This window comes from Miscanthus floridulus, chromosome 2 (genome assembly GCF_019320115.1).
Source record: "Miscanthus floridulus cultivar M001 chromosome 2, ASM1932011v1, whole genome shotgun sequence".
NCBI lineage: Eukaryota > Viridiplantae > Streptophyta > Magnoliopsida > Poales > Poaceae > Miscanthus > Miscanthus floridulus.
Window position 1 is genome coordinate 123,688,100 of NC_089581.1, and position 26,728 is coordinate 123,714,827.

The following is a 26,728-nucleotide window of genomic DNA, read 5'->3' on the forward strand; positions in this document are numbered from 1 at the left end:
GCAAAAACACTCCTCGCGTCGTCGTTTGGTGCAGCTAGGCTTTGCGAGCACCGTTGCTGCACGGCCGCCGCCCAGTATTTGGCACGGCTAGCTAATCGTGGCTGCCCCCGTATCCAAACGCGCAAAAACACTCCTCGTGTCGTCGTTTGGTGCAGCTCCTCCGGCTCGACTGCTGAAGCTGCCAACGGAGCCGGACAGCCGGACTGCCACCAAACAGGCCGGCAAAACTTGCAACAGTCCATGCTTCAGCTGCTTCACGACATAATGCAGAGTAGGTGGAACCAACGTATTTTAACACACTAGTTTATTACACATCGCTGCCATCGCTCAAGACATTGATTCAGGTAAAAACGGTATTTTAAGATAGTTTAGTACATACAAACTCAATATTTATTCAGGCCACAAATTCTGCACAGCTCACTTTTTACATCCACCAAACATACAAACTCAATATTTATTCAGGCCACAAATATGCAGAATCGTGTGCGCACAAACAAGCACAAGATGCAGGTACTCTAATGATCAAAGTATCTAGAACCATACTATATTTTGCTTCTGCTGCTGGAAGCATGTGAATACAGTGAAATATCATTTTAACCTACTGGCCAGTTGCTACAGAATGTCAAATGGTGCCTCAAAAGTTGTCGAGGGCTGACTGTCCCTGAACTTAAACATATCTTTCATACCAATCCTTGGGAGATGAACCCCAATGTTTTAACTATCATAAGTAACTGGAATACATTTGTGTATAATCAACTCTGATACTAAGTCAAAATTTATGTGGCTTATTTCACCCCCCCAAATTGAAAACAACAGCAGCCAAAAAGGATGAAGATAGCTTCCTAATGCAAAACCTGACTTTTGGGACCATATCAGGAGTTCAGGACAAATCAAATATCCATCATTCCAATGGTCAAACTACAGCTTGCTCATCTGGGGCATAATGCCCAAAATTTACCTGTGTTTCCGAGATTTACCCCTGGATTTCACTTTCTTTTCAAGATTTTTGACCTTGTAGCCAAGAGCAGCAGCATCATGTTGGCCCAGACCAGATCGCTGGGCTCCTGCGATTGCTACTGGTGACTCTGCGGCTGGTATTGCCTTAGATCCGCCAAACATATTGAAGATTGGCTTTGCCGTGAACGAAGGCTGAGCTTCCAAAGCAGGAAGATTAAACCACATCCTCACAGCTGGCCGCCGGATAACTGATGAAAAGATATGATGGGGCACAAATTATCAACTATTAGACCATGAAAGAGAACACGAGATCCTACAGATTCAGCCAAAGTCTGGGATCACTCACCAATACCATATAATAGGGTGAATATGTTTGATGTGATCCAGTAACAGAAAATTGCCTGGACAAAAGAAATAAAAATTAGGACTACTGAGGAAACGAGTACATCACATATATTACACCAAAATAAGAGGACTAGTTGGAATAAACAATGCTACTGCCTTGACTTCTAGGCTTCTAGACTAGTTTAGTGCCCTATGCAAGACTAATAACATGCATTTTTGTAAATTTCATGTACATATCAAAATTCAGAATCCAATCAAGCCCTAAGAAAAAAATTAATTATAAAGTGCTTGTATGACCATCCATGCTGTTTTCTTAGTACCTCGGAGCTACAATAAAGTTATCTTCTAACACAGAGCTAAACACCAACAATATTACGGGGCCCACTATAAGGGTAACAGGGCTTAGGCGCTACCAATACAACGTAGTGATCCATAATAGGGTTTTAGAGTACAGCAATGGCAGGTGGGGCTATTGCAGTATTAGCCATTTTATGTGTCGGCAGCCAGCCAGCCCTTCCTCATTAGCTAGAGATATAGGATCAATTAGGGATATGATTAAATACGATTTGTCAGAGCACTTCCAGGATTCCACCTAAATTAGATCTATTTTGTCATAGAGTCCATCTAAATATAAATTCACCCTAAATTGTTTTCTCTCACAACAGTCCCCCTAAATTTCAACCACTATCTTTTAAACATATCTGGGCCCAGTTTCTGTATTGAACTATTGATCTAGTCTTCGTTTTTCTGTCAGACGCTGATCGCCTCTTGTTGAGTCCTACACCATGGTAGCTCATTGGTAAGAATCCCACAGGTCCTGACAACATTTTAACACCAGCCGGCAGCTGCCGGGGGAAGTTGCACCTGCCGGGACAAACAGCAACCGGCAGATGGAAATTGCCATGGGCATGGCCTGGTGGTACCAGGTGGTTTGTATGCGAGGGAAGGGCCACTTGGCGCGTGACGGGGGCTAGCAGGGAAAGGGCACGTGCAGAAAAAAATGGGTGCTAAGTATGCAACCAAGAATTGAGGGACAAAGAGTCATTTAGGGTGCCATTAAATTTAGGAAATTGAATAAGGAAACTATTGAAGGAAGTTTTTTTCGGGTACACCTTAATTTTGATTATAGGGGGTTGAATAGGAGCATTCTTGAAGATGCACATAGGAGAGATTGGGCCTTCCTTAGGACCAATTTGGTAGGAATCCACTAAAAGGGCTTCAGCTCCGGCTCCTCGTGTGGAGCAACTTCTCTGGTGGAGCTGAAACCGTTTGGCAAAAACAGATAATTTGTGTCAAGTTTGTGAGGACTGAGGGGCCAGGAGAAGCCACATTTTCATGGCTCCGGCTCCTCAGTACAAAAACAGCTCCAGCTCCTCTGGGCTCCTTTCAAAGGAACCGCTTTTTAGATGGCCGTTTGGTACGACTCCGCAGCAAGAGCTGCAAGAAGCTGGAGCTGTGCCAAAGGGACCCTTAGCAATCAAGGGATTCTTCTCTATATAAAGGGAGGTGATGTATAAGGGAAGGAGGCAGCGGAGAAGAATTAATCCCTAGTCTCCCCAATAGTCTAGTCTCCCACGAAGCCAATTCCACACGGCTATCTTCCTGGCAGTGTTTACCCTTGATGAACTACAGTTCATAAAATCTGGTATCAGATTGCATTGGTTTCAATCCAATCTCGTGGCTTCTGCTGACACCAACCTATCAATTACGGATATATCTGCCACCATGTTGGCTGGCTGTGCAAAAATACAAGACTTGATTGGGAAGTCAAAGGAGAGGATGGGCATGAATGCTAGGCAGTGGTGCGCCTATAGGCAGCAGTGTGGATGCCTGGCGAGGTGTCAAGTACAGGCGACAAACTAGTGGTATATGGTATTGCCTTGGGCGATGCCACAATCTTCCATGGTGGAAACAAAGACACTTATGTCCTCAACGGGTCCGATGACCTATGTTACACGGATACTTCCCTGAAGACGCGTATCGCGTATCCGATACGTATCGGATACGGATACGTGTCCGATACGATACGTATCCAACAAGTATCCGTTTTTTTATTATTTTTGTAATATTCGGATACGCCACCGGACACGTATCCGTCGTCTAGCCCAGCCCAGTAGAAGCCCAGAAGACGTACCTTATCCTCTGCCCCGACGCCTGCAGTCCGCATCGGCGCATTCCCGCAGTCCCGCACGACGGCAAGCTCACGGCTGCGCCCGCGCGTCGCGCCGCAACCCCGCTCGCCGGCCGCCGGCCACTGGCGATGAGCCTCCGCCTCCGCCTCCGCTCGCTGGCGACGAGCCTCCGTCCCTACTCGCCGGCCGCCAGCGACGAGCCTCCGCCTCCGCTCGCCGGCCGCCAGCGACTCGCCTCTGCCTCCGCTCGCCTCTGTCCATACGCGTCTCCGCCTCCGAGTCCGACCACAAGGTGCGTGCCCACGACCCTACCACACGGCCTCTCCCTGCCACGGATCCAAGTCCCTGCTCGCGCCCATCCCGGTTAGATCGCTCGAGTCGCGTCGGATCTGGACCGCCTCGTCGGTCGGATCTCACGCTGCTGGGTTGGTGGCGCCGGCTCCTTGCTTGGGGCTTGTTCTAATGTGAGGTTCGGTTGGGGTTGATGCGATGAGAGAGTTCCCAGTGTTCGACAGTCGAGGATGCGTTTAGAGGATGGTTACGGCTTAGAGCAGTATTGCTCGATGTGGGAGTGCTGGTAAATGGGCATGCTGGGACTTTGGGAGGAAAGCTTAATAGCTCATGGGTTTTGAATTTTGAGTAGCAGATGGGCTGCGGTGCTTCCTCATGCTTTGAGTTGTGATGCATAGGAATGTAGAGCTCTTGCTAAGGAAAAAGTCTTGTACATTTGGGGTTTAGGACATTTGTGTTGACTGTATTGTGTGTGGGTGGGTGGGTGTTTTTCTTCCATTAAGGGGTTATAATTTGTTTGCCTTCGATTGCATATTGTACTTTCGTAGTTATGCGCCCTGTCATCGATAATTCAACGTACATGTTATGTGCTGCCTTGAAGCTGTGGATCTGTTTGATCAGAATTGCTTCAATGCTCACTCAGCTTTTATCTTGCTGAGTGCTGACTGATTAGGCGCCTATGCAACCAAATTACAACTTGCTGACTGAGCATAATGCAGCACTGGTGTAACAGTTAATGATGTTGCGTTGTTGCTGATAGCTTAATACTGTCAGCACTCTTTCAGTCTTTCACAATTTTAATATGCACTATTATCTATTTTTATTTAAAAATAGTAAAACGTATCCGCGTATCGGGTTTTTGAGGAAATTGCCGTATCCGCGTATCGATATCCGTGCTACATAGCCGATGACATTCACCAAAATTGAATGGTGTGTCGTGGCAAGCAACTCCAGGCTTGACGAGCTGAATGTGTTACCAGCACCCCCTTCCCTGCGCACACACAAGCCAGGTGCCACAGGATCCATCTACGACCACAACACCATGCATCCTCACGCACAACTCCATCACGACAATCTCTTCTTTGACATTCTGCAGGCCTTGATTGCTGGCCAAGTTGACCCATTGGCTCTCATGTCACAGCACCAGACCTGCAACATCACATCTCACCAGCATATCACCCTACACCCCTGCTCCTAGTAGCATTGTGCGTACATGGACGTTGTGCTAGATAGAAGCAACCAGGTTTGCTGAATTTCCATGGGATCCAGGATATGCGTACTTCATACATGCATCAATTTTGGTTTCTCACCTTAGAAGTAAATAAAATAAGCCTAGATGTAACTACAGTTCAATGGGGGAGTGTTATGGGGTGTGAAAGGATCAAGATGCCCAAGAGGGAGGGGGGGGGGGTGTTGAATTGGGCTATTTCTAAATTTTCTTGCAATAATCAAATCCTACGGTTAGCCCAATTAACCCCTTGTGCCTAGAAAAATGTTTCTAATAAACTAACGCACAACGGACTAGCAACCTATGTTCCAAACTTACTCTAGCATGGCAATTCTATGAATGTAAAGACAAGTATTGAATTGCTCAAAGTAAATAGAGAGAGAGAGTAACGCGGCGATATTTTGCCGAGGTATCGGAGAGTTGCCACTCCCCACTAATCCTCGTTGGAGCACCCGCGCAAGGGTGTAGCTCCCCCTTGATCCGCGCAAGGATCAAGTGCTCTCTACGGGTTGATTCTTCGACACTCCGTCGCGGCGAATCACCCAAAGCTGCTCACAACTTGAGTTGGGTCACCCACAAGCTCCGCCGGGTGATCACCAAGCTCCCAATCACCACCAAGCCGTCTAGGTGATGGCGATCACCAAGAGTAACAAGCACGAACTCTCACTTGACCACGCGAAGCCTAATGAAAAGATGGGATTCACGAATCTCAATCACCTCACTAAGACCTTGCTCTTCTTGGCACTCACAAACGTGTTTCTTAGCTGTTGGAATGAGCAAAATTAACTCCACACACGAGTGAAGCTTCTATTTATAAGGCAGCCTGAAAAACGAACCGTTATGAGCTTCTGCGGGGTGACCGGACGCTCCGGTCATGTTGACCGGACGCTCCGGTCAGTTCAACCCGCATTCTAGTGAAAATGTGTTGACTTGACGCTGACAGGGTCCGGTCACCACTGACCGGACGCGTCCGATCGCATTAAACCCTTACTGAAACCTTACTGTACTCGACCGGACGCGTCTGGTCGCAGATTCCCTTCTCTGGAACCTTACTGGAGTCGACCGGACGCTGCCTCTCAGTGTCCGATCACTTGACCTCTCCAGCGTCCGGTCGCACCGAACGCAGTCGCTTGATCAAATGAACTGACCGGACCCTGCGGCCAGCGTCCGGTCGCACCGGAGCCAGCGTCCGGTCAGCATTTGACCCTCCATTCACTTTCAACTCTCGAACATATGTGAATGAAGTTTGCTCCATAGGATCATAGGGCTGTTGTGGAGCTACATAGTGCTAGTTTTAATAAGTATACACCACACCTAACTCATTAGACTCATCTAGGTCAAGCTACCCGTCCATACCCCCCTTAATAGTACGGCCAAAGAAAAAACAAAGTCTTAAACTACTCTAAGTGTCACTCCAACTCCAATCGACACTTAGAACTAGTCATACTTAACCTTGTCGTCCATCCTTTGAAAACCGAAACGATTTTCATTGTAGGGGCATGACCACCTCGATTGCCCAATCGATCTCCATTACCATGACCTAACTTAATTGCCTCTGCAAAACACACGTTAGTTATAGTAATCTTTTATTGTCATTAATTACCGAAACCCAACAAGGGGCCTAGATGCTTTTAATCTCCCCCTTTTTGGTGATTGATGACAATACCACCTCGAGTATGTGAAAGAGTGAGGTTTTTGACGGGCTTGGTTCATATAAGTTTTTGTCGATAAGAACAAAAGTGTTAGTCAAGCTTATATGACCCAAGCCAACACAATGTACTCAAAGGATATTCATTAAGCATGAGTACGAGTAACAAAGCTCATTTGCATCGGAGTATAAACGCAGAAGCAAAGGCAAATGAGCATAACACAAGTGATATGACATAAATAATGTAAAGTAGAGAGCACACATGTCATATATCACAATTACGTAGATATCACTATCACATAGATATAATAGTATGCATGAAAGTAACACACGAATGCATAATAGTAATAGTGTATCACACAAATAAAACTCCAAATGTATATAATAAGCTAATACTAGATAACTAGCTCCCCCTAAATGTCGCTCCCCCTGAGTCTACATACTCAAACCCTCTCCCCCTTTGGCGTCAAACATCAAAACCTAAGGGTCAGTTGGCGGGGCTGCAGCGGACGAGCCGAGCGCTGAGGTACGAGGAGTAAGCTGGAACTGGGCGCCATCATCATATGACCCTGAGCTCTGTACTGACTAACCCTCTGTGGTAGGAAGTGTCGCTGAAGCGGTCTGGATCTGAGCTGGGGCAGGTGCTTCCTGTGAAGCTGCAAGAATATCGGTCGTAGGATCAGAAGATGCGACAGACGAAGGAAGCCTCTGAGTAGTCATGACAACTGGAGCATACATATGTGGCGGTGTAGGCATGCCTGTCAACTCGCTGAAAGATGCTCCAAGACTCTTGGAGACTGATGTGTCAGACGCAAATAGCGAGGATGACTGATCCGGTGAGAAGTCCGTATGATATGGTGTGAACTGCGGGGCAACCACTGGAGAGGACAACCACTGGGACACCTGAACTGTGGGTGAAGCAAACGGAGCTGGAGGCTGTCCCTGACTCTGAAGCCCACTGGGCTGTACTGCTGGAGTTGTCGTAGTGGTGGCAGGCTGAGCAATCTGGGGCGAGAGCTGTGACTGTGGGGACCCAAGTGCTGTTACTACATGCTGCATAAATCCCATAAGCTACTGCTGCATGAGTAACTGCTGCTGATGCATCTACTGCTGCTGCTGTCGCTGGAACTCGTCCTGACGAGCCTGAAACTGTGCAAAGTTGGCAGCTGTCTCCTGAGCCTGTCGTGCCTGATCCTGCTGCATCCGCTCAAGAATAGCAATCAAGGCGGGGTCCGTCTGCGGTGCAGGTGGAGTTGAGCTGGAACTGGCGGCCTCTGCATCGTGTCTGCGTGGAGGCATATGAGGAATCGACAGATAGTCGTCATCCAAGCTGTCACTAGACTCGGTCGCCTCCTGCTGTGCCTCAAGCTGCTCCTCCTCAGTAGCGACTATGCTTCTGATGATCTCGTCCTGCTGAGCTGCTGACTCTGGAACATCTGGACAACGGCTGGGCTGAGTGGGGGCCTGTGGTGTGCTGTGCCTGATCCTCTGTGCCATGTTATAAGCTGGAAAATCTGTGGTGGCACCCTTGTACTCTGCAACTATCTCAGGGGTCCAAACCTGCACAGCCTTAAGCATAAGGACGGTGATCCAGTGTGCATAAGGAAGCTGGCTGCGACCCTTGAAGCCCTCAGCTATAGTATCCTCCATCTCTAATAGAAGGAGGTTCCAAATGTCGAACACGGTCTGCTGCATCAGGGCATTAAGGAGCAAGAGCTGTAGGCAAGTCAGATCCTCTCTGTATCCCAACCTGAGAAGTAGTGTTCTCCGGATGATAGCCTCTAGCACACGAGCTGTAGGAGTAAGGTCACTGGGGTTCCTCCTCGACCCCTCACCAAAAGGCTCCTTGAAGCAATGGCGCACAAGATCTGTAGGGGGCACCATCCCTCCATGAGGACGCCTGGGAGGCTCCTGCTGTCCATAACATACCTCATGCAATCTGACAGGCTGATCCTGTAGCCTCAGTATCTCTCGGGCCCTGAAACTCATCACCCTGTAGTCTCTACCGTTGAATGCAAAGTGGACGAAGTTGTGCTACGGGTCAACGTAGAGCGAAGCATAAAACTGCCGAACCCAAGATGGCACATACAGTCCAGTCCGGCCAATCAGATCTGACAACCCCGGCAAATATAACAAGTAGGGGCGGATATGCTCTCCGGCTATTGCCACAATAGACTCTATACTGCATACCCGCTGAGATCTGAACACTGCCCCACTGTTGAGATAAGCATTGTAGAAATCCTCCTGGAGCGGTGTATAGAAACCCTCTGCTGCTCTCTCATCCCTCCTCTGAGGGAACCACACCTCAAACTCAACAAACCTCAGCTGTCGAACCTGTCTGGCCGTGGCGGCCCTCAAGTCAAGGTGTACCACTGGAGGAGGACCCTGTGGTCTAGGCGGTGGGCGTGAACCCCTGCGCTGTGTAGCTGACCTCGGTGGAACTGTAGCACTGGTACGACCAGAGCGGCGTAGCTGGGGTGCCGGCTCGGTCTCCTTGACCTGCTGGCTCTCCTGAGTCTCCTGAGCTGGCTGAGGCTCTGCTGGTGGGGGCTGCTGCTGTGGCTCCTGCTGGGGCTCCCCCTGAGGTCGAGGCTCCTCAATAGCCAGTCGACGTCCTGCCATCATGACAGTCCTAGGTGGACCACCATGACGACGCTCAGCCTCCTCAACTGCTGCCCTCTGTGCTGGTGTGAGCTGCGGATCTACAATGACCACACCACTGCGAGCACCACCTCTCTCGGCACGCTCTGCGGCCTCAGCAACTGCTGCTGCTCTCGCTGTCTCTGCGTCGGGGTACTTGCGCTTCTTAGATGTAACCTGCTTCGTTGCCTTGCCTTTCGGTCCTGCAGGCTAGCGAGGCGGGGGCCTCTGATCGTCATCTCCTGGACCACCACCAACATTCTTCGTGCGAGCCATCTGATCTGACAAGAGGATGAACTGCCGCTGACGAAGATCAACTATCAAACTGACACTCCCGAGGCTTGGCCTCGATCCGTACTCGCGAGCTTGGCTCCGAGTTGTCTGACAACTGCCACAAGGACCTCAACGATACCGACTCGCTGCACGATAGAGTAGATGGATATATAAATAAATACAATATTTCTAATAAATGCGAAGACCCTAGGAAGCAAGCAATGTAGGTACGAAATTGAGACGACGGGCTTTCTACCTGACGAACCGGCGATCCGAGAAAAGAAGAGACGTCACGCGGGGAACCTCGGAACCGGCTAGGGTTAGGGTTCGCGAACCACTGCGATGAATCGGTGGCCCTGGATGATTTGAAATCAATGCTTGGAAATTGATCTAGGTCACAAGCGAAGCAATTTGAGAACAAGGATTTTGCCTTACCAATGAGGAGGCAGGGCTAGGGCACGACAGCTGGATGGCGCGCGGTGGCAGGGGAACCGACGGCGGCGCTGGGTCGCGGGAGGCGCGTGGGAACAAGGGCGCAGGTGGCGGCGGCGATTCAGCGTGGGACAGCGACGGCGTGGTTGCGGTGGCGCGAGGTGCTCGGCGGCGTGGGCACGGGAGCTGCTGCAGCGAGCTTGCGGTGGCGCGCGGTCGCGGGAGGCGCAGAGGAGCTGCGGCGGCGCTGGCTAGGGCTCGGTCATGGCGGCGTACGGGGTTAGGTTAAGAAAAACACGACGGCTGCGGTTAAATGAGGACCCCAAACGCGACAGAATAGGAAAACGGAGGAAGTCCTGATACCGCACAAGATCCACTGACCGGACACTTCGGTGGTAGCGACCGGACGCTACCACCCAGCGTCCGGTCAATTCTAGAGAGGTCCAATTCCTCTGGAATCGCGACCGGACGCGTCCGGTGGTCCATGACCGGACGCAGGCAGGGTCCGGTCAGGTCAGCCTGTTTCTCCTTCAAATGACCGGACGCTGGACAGCAGCGTCCGGTGCAGCGTCCGGTGGTCCTTTTCCAGCAAATCTTCAAAGTTCCTTCGCGCTGCCTGTTCTCAATCAAGTCCCAACTTGAATAAGATTCAAATAAACACCAATTGGGACTGATGTGAATGACCTCTCTCAAACCCTCATATTTTTCAAGATATTTTGCCTTAGGCTATAATTCTTTTTAAGAAAATAGGCAATAAGAGGGCAAATGGAACAAAACGACAAAACAACATTCATGCATATGCAATACTTGTAAGTAAATCTAGTTGCTTGTCAAGTTTCATCCAAGGTTAAGCTTTTTCACACGCTTTTCGGTGGTTATCTTAACCATGTTAGACAAGCCCTATATGCATTGCCAAAAATTTAAACATATTGTATATTACAATGAATGCAAGGGACAACACAAGCTCAATTTTTAATGAAGTTACTAAAATCAAGTACATTGAGCTCATTCCGCAATCCACAAAATGTAGCCTCATCTAGCGGTTTAGTGAAAATATCCGCTAATTGATCTTCGGTTCTTACACCTTCTAGTGATATATTATTTTTCGCAACATGATCTCTTAGAAAGTGATGACGGATATCTATGTGCTTGGTGCGAGAGTGTTGAACCGGATTATTTGCAAGTTTTACCGCACTTTCATTGTCGCACAAAAGAGGTACCTTTTCTAGAACTACACCATAGTCTAGCAAAGTTTGTTTCATGTATAAAATTTATGCACAACAAGCACCCGCGGCAATGTATTCCGCTTCGGCGGTGGACAAAGCCACACTATTTTATTTCTTGGAGGAACAAGACACAAATGATCTACCAAGCAAATGGCACCCTCCGGATGTGCTCTTTCTATCAACTTTGCATCCGGCATAATCCGAATCGGAATAGCCAACCAATTCAAATATAGCTCCTTTGGGATACCAAAGGCCAATGCTTGGTGTGTGCTTAAGATACCTAAGGATTCTTTTTACGGTAATTAAATGTGTTTCCTTATGATTAGCTTGAAATCTAGCACACATACACACACTAAACATGATATCGGGCCTAGATGCGATTAAATATAATAAGCTACCAATCATGGAACCGTAGAGAGTTTAATCAACCGGGTTACCTCCCTCATCTAGGTCGAAATGTCCATTGGTAGGCATTGGTGTCTTGATTAGCTTATATTCATCCATCTTGAATCTCTTGAGAAGATCTTTAGTATATTTCTCTTGAGAGATGAAGATGCCTTCTTTCATTTGCTTGACTTGAAAGCTAAGAAAGAATGTAAGCTCATCAATTATGGACATCTCGAACTCCTTCGACATCAATTCACCAAATTCTTTGCATGAGTCTTCATTTGATGATCCAAAGATAATATCATCAACATATAATTGACAAATGAAGATATGCCCATCGAGCTTCTTGGTGAATAGTGTGGTGTCGACCTTCCTAATAGTGAAGCCCTTCTCAATGAGGAAGTCCCGAAGGCGCTCATACCAAGCTCTTGGGGCTTGCTTAAGCCCATATAGTGCCTTGGACAACCTAAAAACATGATTAGGACATCTAGGGTCTTCAAACCCGAGAGGTTGATCAACATACAGTAGTTCATTAATAAAGCCATTTAAAAATGCACTTTTCACATCCATTTGATATAGTTTCATTTCATGATGTGATACATATGCAAGTAGGATACGGATGGCTTCTAATCTTGCAACCGGTGCAAAGGTCTCTCCAAAATCCAAACCTTCAACTTGAGAGAACCCCTTTGCAACTAGTCTTGCCTTGTTCCTCACAATAATACCTTGATCATCTTGCTTGTTACGGAACACCCACTTTGTTCCAATGACTTTTGCACCTTTTGGTCGCTCTTCAAGAGTCCAAACTTCATTGCGAGTGAAGTTGTTCAACTCTTCATGCATGGCATTGATCCAATCTGGATCTTTAAGAGCTTCTTCTACCTAAGTAGGCTCATAGCAAGAGACAAAAGAGTGATGAGCAATAAATGAAGCAAGTTTTTGAGATCGAGTCATTACACCCTTTGATGGACTCCCTATGATGAGATCTTGTGGATGATCTTGTAGGAGAGGTGTATTTCTTCTAGACCATTTGAGAAGGAGGTTGTGGAGCATCAACATCTTGTGCTTATACCACCATTTGCTCATGGGAGATATGAGTATCTTCATTTTCTACTCTCCCATCTTTTTCACCATCTTGTGGCACATTTGATGAAGAAGGTTGATCAATGACTTATACATCATGTTCATCATCCTTTTGATTTGATGTCTCCAACCGGAATATTCTTCATAGCCTCCCTCAATGGTTCATCATCTACATCATCAAGATTCTCATGTGCTCCTTGGGAGCCATTAGATTCATCAAATTCCACATCATATATTTCTTCAACTAAGCCGGTGGCATGATTAAATACTCTATATGCTTTGAACTTTGATGAGTAACCAACAAGAAAACCAATATCACAACATCTTTGGAACTTCCCTAGGTGTTGCTGCTTCTTGTAGATGTAGCATTTGCAACCAAACACCTTAAAGAAGGAGACGTCCGGCTTCTTCCCATTGAGCAACTCATAAGGTGTCTTGCCAAGGAACTTTTGAAGGAATAGACGGTTGGATGCATAGCATGCGGTGTTGATTGTTTCTGCCCATAGAGCTTCATGGGTGTTGTACTCATCTAGCATTGTCCTTGCAAGAGTGATCAAAGTCCGGTTCTTCCTCTCAACTACACCATTTTGTTGAGGAGTATAAGTTGCGGAGACTTCATGCTTGATCCCAACTTCATCACAATAAGCTTCAATATTTGTGTTGTCAAATTCTTTTCCGTTGTCACTTCTTATCTTCTTGAGCTTCACTTCAAATTCATTTTGAGCTCTCTTGGCAAACTTCTTGAAGCAAGATGCAACTTCGGATTTGTCATGAAGGAAGAATAACCATGTATACCTTGAATAGTCATCAACAATCACAAGACAATAGAGATTCCCTCCCAAACTCTTGTATGTTGTTGGTCCAAATAAATCCATGTGTAGGAGTTCTAGCACTCTTGTGGTTGACATGAAAGCTTTGGTTGGATGAGTATTTGCAACTTGCTTGCCGGCTTGACATGCACTACAAAGCTTGTCCTTTTCAAACTTCACATCCTTCAACCCTCTCACCAAATCATTCTTCATAAGCTTCTTGAGTGAGCTCATCCCAACATGAGCAAGTCTTCTATGCCATAGCCACCCAAGTGTTGTTTTGGTGAATAGACAAAGTCTTCAAATTTGCATCTTCGGAGGTGAAGTCCACTAGATATAAGTTGTTGTATCTAAAACCATTGAATATCACTTGATTGTCATTTACCTTGGATACAACAACCTCATTCTCGGTGAACAAGCATTGAAAGCCAAGATCACACAATTGTCCAACGGATAGCAAATTAAAGCTCAATGAAGCAACATATAGCACATTGGAGATGGAATGATCATTTGATATTGCCACTTTGCCCAATCCTTTAACCTTGCCCTTTGAGTTATCTCCAAATGTAATTTTCTCTTGTCCATCTACCTCTTCATCTAGTGAGGTGAACATACGAGTTTCACCGGTCATATGTTGAGTGCAACCAATATCAATAACCCAATGACTTCCATCGGTCTTGTAGTTCACCTACACACAAGAGATTCAAGCTTTAGGAATCCAAACTTGTTGAGGGCCCTTCACCTTCTCAACAAGTGACTTAGCCACCCAAATCTTCTTAGGCCTATTCTTGTTAGGAGGTCCTAAGAACATGACTTTCATCTTTCCACTAGAGTCCTTTCTAAGCATGTAGTGAGCATTTAAGGCAAATGGTCTAGCATGCTTGGGCAAGGGTTGTGGCGGTGGAGTTTGACACTCATGAGCAAAGTAGCCTTCTTGTCCACACTCAAAACATCTCTTTGGCTTTGGCTTTGATTGTTGTTGTTGAGCTTGAGCCTTCTTCTTCTCTACACTTGTCACATATCCAATGCCACTTTTATCCATCTTCATGACAGTGTTCATAAGTAGCTCACTTTGGAGGTGCTTGCCTCTAGTAAACTTGCTCAACCCAATGTTGAGAAGCTTTTTCTCCAACTTGAGCTTCTTATTTTCTTCCTTTAGAGCATCATCTTTCTTCTCTTCCTTGAGCTTCTTGTTTTCTTCTTTGAGCTTCTCATTCTCAAGAATCAACTCTTTATCATGATCAAGAGTTTCTAGCATAATGGTGTTGTGGCTTTTCATTTCTTCAAGATCTTTCATGAGCTTCTCATTTGTGTTCTTGAGCTTGACATATTCATCATAGTCATTGCACTCAACCACTTGCTTGCCTTTGCCACTAGATCCTTGCTCAATGCTCTTATTTATCAAATCATCACATGATGTAGCTATATCAATCTTAACAACATGGTTAGTAGCATCATGTGGCTCATTTGGTAAAAATTCTTGAGCAATAACAAGAATATTATGATTGATCTTAAGAGTTGTATACTCATCTTTTAGCTTGTTGTGGCTAGTGATGAGCTCATTGTGCACCCACTCAAGTTTATCATGTTTATCTTTAAGCTCTTAGAAGATTTGAGCTTCTTGAGTTTGGATGATATAGTATTATTAGTTTCTCTAAGCTCATCATTAGCCTTTTTCAATGTATCACATTTTGCTAAAAGTGAATCATTTTTAACATCAAGCTTTTAATTTTTAGCTCTACTTTTCCTAATGATCTTAGTGTATTTTCTTAATATTTTGACAAGATCATCATATGAAGGTGAATCATCATCATCGCTATCGTTATCACTATCATCATCACTAGCATGTTCATCATCACTACTATCACCATCATTTGATACTTTGCGTTCACCTTTGGCCATAAGGCATAGATGTGTAGAGGATGATGGCGATGGTGACGGTGAAGATGAAGGATCAATAGCAATGGCGGCCACCTTCTCATTGTTACTATTATCATCGGATGATCCACTAGATGAATCAATGTCCGTGAGCTAATCACCGACGATGTAGGCCTTTTCACTCTTCTTGTGGAAGTCTCTCTTTTTGCCATATCTCTTCTTGTATGGCTTGTTCTTCTTCTTCTCATCTTCATCTTCATTGCTTGAGTCATCTTTCTTGCCCTTGTTCTTGTTCTTAAACTTGTCTTTCTTGGGCTTTGTGCATTGATGAGCGAGATGGCCAAGTTCGCCACAATTATAGCAATCCATCTTGGAGATAGGCTTTCTTCTTAAGCTTGTGAAGAACTTCTTCTTGCCATCGAACTTGATGCCACTCTTGTTGAGCTTCTTTAGCATCTTGGTGGTCTTCTTCACCATGAGAGCAAGACTTTCATCATCAACTTCATCTTCACTTGAGCTTTCATACTCAAGTCTTACCTTGCTCTTCTCTTGGCTAGCTTTGAATGCTAAGTCTTTGTCTTTCTTGTTAGAGGATGAGCCATCTGGCGTGATGTGCATGTACATCTCATGAGTATTGATCTTTCTCAAGATTTGTGTCGGTGTAGCGGTGGAAAGATCACCTTGATGTAGCACGGTCACAATATGCCCATATTTATCAATGGGGAGGACACTCAAGATCTTTCTCACAACGTCGGATGGTGACATTTGAGTAAGTCTAAGCCCATTGACTTCCTCTACAAGAACATTCAAACATGAATACATCTCATTAGCACATTCTTTGGGAAGCATCTCAAATGAATTTAGCTTTTTAATCACAAGATGATAGCGTTCCTCACGCTCACTCTTGGTTCCCTCATGGAGCGCACAAACGTCTGACCATAGTGCATGGGCGTCTTTGTGGTTCCTTACGCGGTTGAACACATCTTTGCAAAGGCCTCTAAAGATGGTGTTGCGAGCCTTTGCATTCTATTTTTCATAATTAACCTCATCGCCTTATAGGTTAGTAGTATTCCGAGGTTTTGGGAAGCCTTGTGAGGCGGCTCTAAGAATACCAACGTCTAGAGCTTCTAAGTACGTCTCCATGCAAATTTTCCAATATGGAAAGTCATCTCCCTCAAAGATGAGGAGGTCCATCCCCGTAAGACATCTTGCTCTAAGCGGTTAAGCTTAAAAACGTGAGCAGGAGGCTCCGATACCAATTGAAAAGATCAAGATGCACAAGAGGGGGGGGGGTTGAAATGGGCTAATTCTAAATTTTCTTGCAATAATCAAATCCTACGGTTAGCCCAATTAACCTATTGTGCCTAGAAAAGTGTTTCTAATAAATTAACGCACAACGGACTAGCAACCTATGTTCCAACCTTACTCTAGCATGGCAATTCTATGAATGTAAAGACAAGTATTGAATTGCTCGAAGTAAATAGAGAGAGAGGAACGCGGCGATGTTTTACCGAGGTATCGGAGAGTCACCACTCCCCACTAGTCCTCGTTGGAGCACCCGCGCAAGGGTGTAGCTCCCCCTTGATCCGCGCAAGGATCAAGTGCTCTCTACGGGTTGATTCTTCGACACTCCGTCGCGGCGAATCACCCAAAGCCGCTCACAACTTGAGTTGGGTCACCCACAAGCTCTGCCGGGTGATCACCAAACTCCCAATCACCACCAAGCCGTCTAGGTGATGGCGATCACCAAGAGTAACAAGCACGAACTCTCACTTGACCACGCGAAGCCTAATGAGAAGATGGATGCACACTTGTCTACTCTTGATTCACTAATGATGCTACTCTCTTGGATTCACGAATCTCAATCACCTCACTAGGACCTTGCTCTTCTTGGCAATCACAAACGTGTTTCTCAGCTGTTGGAATGAGCAAAAGTAACTCCACACACGAGTGGAGCTTCTATTTATAAGGCAGCCTGAAAAACAAACCGTTATGAGCTTCTGCGGGGTGACTGGACGCTCCGGTCAGTTCAACCCGCATCCCAGTGAAAATGTGTTGACCGGACGCTGGCAGGGTCTGGTCACCACTGACCAGACGCGTCCGGTCGCATTAAACCCTTACTGGAACCTTACTGTACTCGACCGGACGCTGAACCCTCAGGGTCTGGTCAGTACTGACTGGACGCGTCCGGTCGCAGATTCCCTTCTCTGGAACCTTACTGGAGTCGACCGGACGCTGCCTCTCAGCGTCCGGTCACTTGACCTCTCCAAAAACAAAGTCCTAAACTAATCTAAGTGTCACTCCAACTCCAATTGACACTTAGAACTAGTCATACTTAACCTTGTCGTCCATCCTTTGAAAACCGAAACGATTTCCATTGTAGGGGCATCACCACCTCGATTGCCCAATCGATCTCTATTACCGTGACCTAACTTAATTGCCTCTGCAAAACACACGTTAGTTATAGTAATCTTGTATTGTCATTAATCATCGAAACCCAACAAGGGGCCTAGATGCTTTCAGGGTGAAAGCCCTTCCTCATTATAATAGAGATCTAGGATCAATCAGGGATTCGATTAGATATGATTTGTTAGGGTTTGATTGGACCATCCTTAGCGGTCAAGGAATCCTCTCTATATAAAGGAGAGTGATGTATCAAGGGAAGGAGACAATGAAGAACCCAAGTCTCAGCTATCATCCTAATGGTGTTTACACCTAATGAACTAGGGTTCATAACAAGCAGGCACTATAGCAGCGGTCCATGTACCTCGTATCCTGTATCAGATATGGATCCATGGATACATGGCAGATACGTATCAGCAAAGTATCCGTAAAAAACAAATATGAGATAATTCTGGATACTTGGTCCATAGTTCAGGGCTTCCCAGATACATCACGCTGATATGCCCAGCGCACCAGCAGGGTAGCATCGGCTATGAGCCACCACTCTGCCTAACCCAATATGTCTGCCGCAACACGTCACGACTGTTAGTCGCTGAATTCTCACTCTTGGTAGTAGGAGAATTCTTACTCTCATCGAGAGAGGATGACACTAGGAGTTGGGGCAATTTTCTTGTCTATTTCTCACACAAGCTCACACAAATGCCATACCAACCCAAGGGGTTGGGGTTACATATTTATAGGCTGCTAGCCAGCCAAGCATATGCCAAGATGCTAGTCTAAGATGCTAGTCTAAGATGCTAATATGCTGTCCTAGCTAAGATGCTGTCCTCTAGTCTAAGATGCTGTCCTCTAAGATGCTGTCCTCTAGTCTAAGATGCTGTCCTAAAAACAGAAAAACAGCCACAAGGACCATGACCATGTGAGCATCATAGCCCCACAAAGACCAGCCACACATGAGACTTATCCATCATTCTCCCCCTAAGTCTTGTGCGTCGTCTTGTGGGAGAGTTGAACCATCCCGGTCCTGGAGCAGAGCTCAAGGAACTTGATCCTCCCAAGGGGCTTGGTGAGCAGGTCCGCAAGCTGGTCCTTGGTGTTGATGTAGCTTGCCTTGATGCTCCCTTCCTCCAAACAGCTTCGGATGAAGTGGTACCTCACCCGGATGTGCTTGCTGCGTTCGTGGAACACGGGGTTCTTTGCCAGGGCCAGAGCGGACTTGCTGTCCACCCTGAGCTCCACCGCTCTAGTGTCTCTGCCGAGGAGATCACCAAGCAGTCGAGCGAGCCAGAGCGCCTGAGTCGAAGCGGTGGAGGCCGCTATGTACTCGGCCTCGCAGCTGGACAGGGCCACCACCTGCTGCTTGACCGACTGCCAGCTAACGAGGCACTTGCCGAGGAAGAAGAGGATCCCGCTCGTGCTCTTGCTGGTGTCGATGTCGCCGGCGTGGTCGCTGTCGCTGTACCCGACGAAGTGTGCCGCCCCAGGGCACCTCGGGTAGTAGAGGCCGTGGTCGAGAGTCCCCGCAACGTAGCGGATGATCCTCTTCACAGCCTGCTGGTGCTCCGTCGTCGGTCGCTGCATGAACCGACTAACGTAGCCGACGGAGAATGCCAAGTCCGGCCGTGTGTGGGCGAGGTAGCGAAGGCTCCCCACAAGACGCCGGTACTGCGTAGCGTCCACCTCCTCCGTCGTGCTGTCGCGGCTCAGCTTCAGCCTCTCCTCCATCGGAGTGAGAGCTGGGTTGCAGTCGGTGAGCCCAGCTAGCTCAACGACGCGCTTGGCGTAGGCGGTCTGTCGAAGCGTGATCCCAGAGTCATCCTGGTGTACCTCGATTCCCAGGTAGAAGGAGAGAGGCCCCAGGTCACTCATCTGGAAGGTGGCCTTCATCTCTTCCTTGAATGCCGCCACCTCCGCATCCTTGGTGCCGGTGATCACCAAGTCGTCGACGTAGACACCCACCAACAGGGCATTACCTCCATTGCCCCGTCGGTAGATGGCCGCCTCGTGCGGGCTTTGCTCGAAGCCCATCCCCTTTAGCGTGGAATCCAGCTTGGCATTCCACGCCCTCGGTGCCTGCCGCAAGCCATAGAGGGCCTTGCGCAGGCGGAGCACCTTGCCCTCCTTGCCGGGGATCGCAAATCCCGGCGGCTGGTGCACGTAGACCTCCTCCTTCAAGTCGCCGTTAAGGAATGCCGACTTGACGTCCATGTGATGAACACGCCAGCCCTCCTGGGCAGCTAGCGCAAGGAGGAGTCGCACGGACTCCATCCGTGCCACGGGAGCAAAGGCGTCGTCGAAGTCGACCCCCTCCTGCTGCACGAAACCTCGTGCCACCAAGCGAGCCTTGTGCTTGACGATGGCACCGGCTTCATCCCTCTTCAGCTTGTACACCCACTTAAGGGTGATCGCGCGATGACCACGAGGAAGGTCAGCAAGCTCCCAGGTGCGGTTCTTCTCAACCGCATCCATCTCCAACTGCATCGCGGCGCGCCATGCCGCGTGTCTCTCGGCCTCTGCGAACGACCGAGGCTCGCCGTCGTCACACGCAAGGTGCAACTGCGCCTCCGGGTCCTCCAGGTCATGAGGCACCAGTCCCGGCACCAACTGGTCGCCGAGAAGGTTCTCCATCGTACGGTACCGCAACGGCTCGCCGTCGTGGTACGCGTCGATGCGCTCCTCGTCGTGAGAGAGCGGAGTAGCGAGCTCAACCGGGCTATGCTCGACACGAGCTGGTGTTGGAGTAGACGTGCCCGGAGAGGTGCCTGTCGGTGCTGGAGTGCGTGGCGTTGCTGGCTGTGGTGAAGCCGGCGAAGAACTCATCGCAGCCGAGGTCCTGGCTGGAGAGCGTGGAGCTATCGGAGTAGCAGGCGCCGGGGTCGGTGGAGGCTCGGGGACTGGGGTAGACGCGCTCGCCGAAGAAGAGCTGCCTACTCCCCCAGCTCCCTCGAAGTGGACGTACTCGACAGTGAAGTCGTCGTAAGTCGGAGCCGAGCCATCGTCCACCGCCTTGTCCCACGCCCATCCTCGCCCTTCGTCGAACACAACGTCGCGCGCCGTGCGCACACGCTGTGTCTTCGGGTCGAGGATGCGGTAGGCCTTCGAGCCCTCCGCGTAGCCGATGAACACTCCCGGAGTGCTCCTGTCGTCGAGCTTGCTGATGTGGCCAAGCTCCTTGGCGAACGCGAGGCAGCCGAAGACCCGCAAGTGGGAGACCGCCGGCTTGCGCCCATGCCAAGCCTCGTACGGCGTCCTGCCGTCGAGCGCCTTGGTAGGCGAGCGGTTGAGGATGTAGACGGCCGTCACCACCGCCTCTCCCCAGAAGACAGCCGGCATCCCCCTCTGCTTGAGGAGGGCCCGAGCCATCCCCACAACCGTCTGGTTGCGCCGCTCGACGACGCCGTTCTGCTGCGGGCTGTACGGCGCGGAGTAGTGGCGCTGAATGCCCTCGTCAGCGCAGTACGACGCGAATTCAGCCGCCGTGAATTCGCCGCCGTTGTCGGTGCGCAGCACGCGCAGCTTGCGGCCGCACTCCGCCTCCGCAGAAGCCTGCGCGCGTCTGATGGCGTCCGCAGCCTCTCCCTTGCTGCCGAGGACCATCACCCACATGTAGCGGGAGAGGTCGTCGACGAGCAGCAGGAAGTAGCGTCGTCCTCCCGGTGTGGCCGGTGTCACCGGGCCACACAAGTCCCCGTGCACGAGCTCGAGCCTCTCCTTGGCTCGAAAGCTCGCCTGCTGGGGAAAGGGGAGTCGCCTCTGCTTCGTCAACACGCAGACGTCGCAGAGCTGCTCCACATGGTCGAGGCACGGCAGGCCTCGCACCATCTCTGTGGCACTGAGCCGCTTCAGGGCCTCAAAGTGAAGGTGCCCGAAACGCTCGTGCCACTGCCACGCCTCGTCGTCCCGACGAGCAGCGAGACAGAGGGGTTGTGCCACCTGCACGTTAAGGACGTATAGTCGATTTGCGCTTCTGGATACCTTGGCAAGAAGGCGACGACGACGATCCCAAATCCTCATGACTCCGTCCTCAACCACCACGCGCGAACCGTTCTCATCCAGCTGTCCCAAGCTGATGATGGAGTTCCTCAACGCGGGGATGTAGTAGACTCCGGTGAGCAGCCTGTGCTCACCAGACACGGCGGTGAAGATGATGGAGCCGACGCCCTTGATCTCCACGCCGGAGGCATCCCCAAACTTGACGGAGCCTCGGACGCTAGAGTCAAGCTCGGTGAAGAACTCCCGTCGACCGGTCATGTGATGGGTGGCGCCGGTGTCGAGGCACCACCCGTCAGTCTTGTCGTTGCCGGAGCTGTCGCCGAGGAGGGCGTGTGCTTTTGGCTCGTCAAGGTGGAGGAGAGCCGCTGCGGCCGGTGCCGCTGGAGGTAGCTCGATGCTGGCATGTGCCATGAACAGAGCCGGCTCCTCCTCCTCCGCCTGTGCGACGTGGGCCTGGCCGCGTCGTGGCTGTCGACAGTCCTTGGCCCAATGGCCAAGTTGGCCGCAGTTGCGGCAGGCGTCGTCTCGTGCCGGCTTGTGCCTGCCGGCGGCGCCGCCCTGGGCGCCTCCGCGAGCATCACCCTCGGCACGTCCTCGCGCCCCGGCCTGGGCGTCTCTGCGCGCCTTACGTGGCTTGCCACGCTTGCGGCCGCCTGTCGCGGAAGAAGGCTCCCCCTTCCTCCGGTCACCCTGGCTGGCAAGCCACTGCTCCCGAGTGAGAAGGAGCTTCCCGCCAGTGGTGATGGGCCCTGAGAGGGACTGTGGCTCATCACTATCGACGACCTTGAGGCGACCTATCGCCTCCTCGATCGACATCGTGGAGAGATCCAGCAGCGACTCGATCGAGCGAGCCATCTGCTTGTACTTCTCGGGGACGCAGCGGAAGAGCTTTTCGACAGCTCTCTCCTCGCCGTAGGTGTCGTCGCCGAACTGCACCATCTTCTGCAACAGAGTGTTGAGACGGAGAGCAAAGTCATCAACGTCCTCACCTGGCTTGAAAGCCAGGTTCTCCCACTCCTTGCGAAGTGCCTGCAGTGTGGACTTGCGGGCGCGGTCGCTGCCGATGCGTGCCGCAGCGATGGCGTCCCAAGCCTCCTTGGCAGTCCGCTTGCTGGTAAGCGAGAACTGCATCTCGGGCGGGACTGCAGCGATGAGAGCATCCAGCGCCCGTCGATCTAGGTCGTAGTCGACGTCGCCGTACCGGACTGCCTCCCACATGTGCCGCACCTGGAGCTTTACCCTCATCACCGCAGCCCACTCGACGTAGTTGGTCTTGGTGAGGGTAGGCCACCCACCGCCGGGACCGACGTCCCTGACAACAGCCTGGAGCCCGTGGTAACCACGGTACCGATCCGGGGAGAGAGAGCCACGCTGCCTGTGAAGGCCACGCTCTCCATCGACCCGTCGGTACCGATCCGGGGAGAGAGAGCCACGCTGCCTGTGAAGGCCGCGCTCTCCATCGACCCGTCCGCCACCGTTGCCGTGCGCGCCTCCTGCAGGAGCGCCGCCGTCGTGCGCGCCTCCTCCAAGAGCGCCACCGGCGCGTCCGCGCCTGTCTGGGCTGCCGCCGCGCTCGTGGGCGTGCGCGGCTGCCCCAGGAGCGCCACCGCCGTGCGCGCCTCCTCCAGGAGCGCCGCCAGCGCGTCCGCGCCTGTCTGGGCTGCCGCCACGCTCGTGGACGTGCGCGGCTGTCCACTGCGCCGCCCGCGCTCGCGCTGCCTCCCTCTCTAGCAGCTCGAGGTCCGCGTCGGCGGTGTCGTCAGCGGAAATGGAGCTGCCGATGCTGCCGCGCAGAGCCTCGACCTCCGCCGCCGCCGCACGCGCTGCATTCGCCGCCGCCGCTGCTTCCGCCTCCGCTCTGGCTGCTGCCAGCTCCGCCGCTGCTAGCCTCGACGCCCTTGCCGCCGCCGCAGCGGTCTCTGCCGCCGCTCGCTCGCGTTCCTCTGCCGCGGCAAGTTCGGCCTCCTGCCGACGCCGCGTGCTCGAGGCGACCGAGCGCTGAGACTGCCCTGCGGACATGACGCGCTACCGGGGGGCTGCTGCGTGGGGAGAGGGCTGCTTCAGACGAGCTGGGAGAGGAGTGAACAGGAGCGGCCGGAGGAGCTGCTGCTGCCAACAGCTGGGGCTGTTGTGGGGCTGGGAGAGAAGATGAGCAAGAGATGCTCAGGCTACAGGATAATACGGCTCTGATACCACTTGTTAGTCGCTGAATTCTCACTCTTGGTAGTAGGAGAATTCTTACTCTCATCGAGAGAGGATGACACTAGGAGTTGGGGCAATTTTCTTGTCTATTTCTCACACAAGCTCACACAAATGCCATACCAACCCAAGGGGTTGGGGTTACATATTTATAGGCTGCTAGCCAGCCAAGCATATGCCAAGATGCTAGTCTAAGATGCTAGTCTAAGATGCTAATATGCTGTCCTAGCTAAGATGCTGTCCTCTAGTCTAAGATGCTGTCCTCTAAGATGCTGTCCTCTAGTCTAAGATGCTGTCCTAAAAACAGAAAAACAGCCACAAGGACCATGACCATGTGAGCATCATAGCCCCACAAAGACCAGCCACACATGAGACTTATCCATCAACGACGCCTGCAGCAGCAACCAGAGTCCAGAGAGCACCACCACCACCATCACCTGCCGGTGACGAGTCATTGACGAGCCATGGCGAGCTCCTCCCCTTCTCCTCCAGCCCTTCTATTTTCTTCTCTTGCTCACCCATTGTAACGTTCTAGAGTCCAAACGGCTCAGATCCACTCTGCACGTTGAATGAACCACACCTACCACCATACCACTTACGCTTTCGTCCTTGCTTCGCATAAAAGGATTAACCCGGGGATGGTGGGGATGGACTCTAGAAGTCTTATATGTTGGTCTAACCCACCCTAAACAACCAAAGTGGGACTAAACCCTCAACAACATCTCATTAACATGAACATGGGCCACTATGGGCCAAATTCCAAAATGATCTGGATATCACATACCCCCCCCCCCCCCCCTGCGGTGGAGGCATGAAGGTGGTGGTCCAGGAGGTGGCAGCCATTCCCACACACTCGTGCACGTGCCTGCAGCACCAGCCAGCGGTAAGTCTTCCCTGGTGTTGCCAGTGATGACTCTTTCTTCTTGATTTTTCTCCCTCCTGATTTTTCTTCCCCTCCTGACGTGGCTGCGGTGGCTCTCAGCGGCAAACAACTGCTGCTGCTCCTTGCTGATGTGTCCCTGTTAGATCAGTACGCGGAGAGGCTCTCCAGTGCCTAGAGCTGATGGCTGATCTCTGTTTCTCTGTCTCAATAAACCTAAGATCTTTCATGTATTCACGCTACATCTGACTTATTTTTTAGAAAAAAAATACTAAAACGTATCCACAATGCAACGCATTAGTTTTTTTAAACAAAAAATGACGTATCCGTATCAGCCAGATACCGACACACATATCCGTATCCGTATCCATGCTGCATAGGCGGTGGTTCAGGGCAGTATATAAAGATTGTGGCTGATATTGTGGTGGTAGTTTAATTAGTAGTAACATCACATGATGGATTCACAAATAAAATTGGAATAGGCGTCAGGCTAAGATAATTTTCTATGGTAATTTATGCTCAATATTACACATTAGTTTTCTGTAAAAAATACTTCTACATGTAAAAGTCAAAACTGGGAGTATTTTCATATTATATTACACGAATACGGTGTCCCCTATCTACATTTTAAAAAATATGCTATGTAATATTACCTTGCACTAGACAACTTGTCCTATAGTCATTTAATTTATCAACACATTTTCTTCTCAGCCATAATACATATAGTAAACCTTTTAACATTCAAAGAATTTAAACCTATGAAACCATAGGTCTAACAAACTTCACAGGGAATATGCTAAAAATATCTCTCTGTCCCATGAGGAATACAATCCTAGAAATTCTCAGACAGATTAGTTGACAGTGAAATGATGCATGCTCCTAATCTCTACTCATTCCCATGCATTGGAAGGCTTGTTAGCCTAGGTAACTAATGTTGCATGCGAATTCCAAAGGAAATAAAGTCCAACAAAAATGTTGCATGCATGGCTTTAAAGATAGCTCCTACCTACCTAGGATTGCATTCTTTTTGGGACAAAATTTGAATGCTCGAACTGCATAACATTTGGGATGGGGCATGTCTACCCAAGTATCTGTCACTTCAGATTTTTAATGGCAACATATTCCTTAAGTATTCCAATATTGGTTGTCAACACATTACCGGTAATGCGATTCATTGAGTCATCTCAAATAAGATTCATTAATGTAAAGATACCAAAAAAATATCAGCGTGTAGCAATATTGTCATACCTTAGCAAAATTCATTGTAAATGGGACTGTCAAAACAGCCATTCCTCTAGAAAAGTACTTCATTTTACCGGCCATAGGATTTCCCTCCATTCCTTCTTGCAAGTTAAGCTGCAATAGCATAATTTTTTATTCAGTTTGACTGCAGAATCAATAAACAGAAATAGAAAAGAGCAGATGATTCAGGTAGAAAAACTAGGTCGAAAGTATAAGAAAATTTGTGCACGAGCAGAATAGTTTACTAGATCCATGGACAAGCACAGTGTAGTTACCTGGGTGAGTTTAATAAGCGAATGCATAAATGCTTATGGGGACCAGATGGTGGTAAATTCAGGTCCAGATTAAAAAAACATGCGTGACATGAATAATTGAATATAGGACCATCAATGACTGCTTGTGTGGACTTCCATTTTATAGGCGGAGGTAGTTTTATTCCAGTAAATGTCATGTACGGGCGCCAGTACGTGAGGCGCCATAGGGCTCGCGACGTCCGTCGTGCAGCAGAGCGCGCTGCCCGCGCGGGAGTCGGGCCGGGCGACGCTGGTGCCCAGGCTGCGGCCTCTGGCTGAGTAGAGGAGTCTGCAAGGACGACGCGTGACTAAGAATAGAAAGATTGAGTCGGTTATGGTTAAAATAGGAAGAGTCCAAGTTGGTTAGGAATTGTAGCTCTAGTCGGTTA

The 26,728-nt window shown here is 49.6% G+C and overlaps 1 protein-coding gene across 1 annotated transcript in view; it reads right to left on the reverse strand.

Moving 5' to 3' along the window:
- Positions 1-656: 656 nt before the first annotated feature.
- LOC136529066 (mitochondrial inner membrane protein OXA1-like) overlaps positions 657-26,728 on the reverse strand; it is a 34,303-nt gene continuing 8,231 nt past the window's right edge. Inside the window, exons 7-9 of the mRNA XM_066522121.1 lie at positions 26,053-26,160; positions 1,304-1,358; positions 657-1,205 (exon numbers count right to left, since the gene is read on the reverse strand). Of these exons, the coding sequence (XP_066378218.1) occupies positions 955-1,205; positions 1,304-1,358; positions 26,053-26,160 (414 nt within the window). The 3' untranslated portion in view covers positions 657-954. The remainder of the gene's footprint in view (positions 1,206-1,303; positions 1,359-26,052; positions 26,161-26,728) is intronic.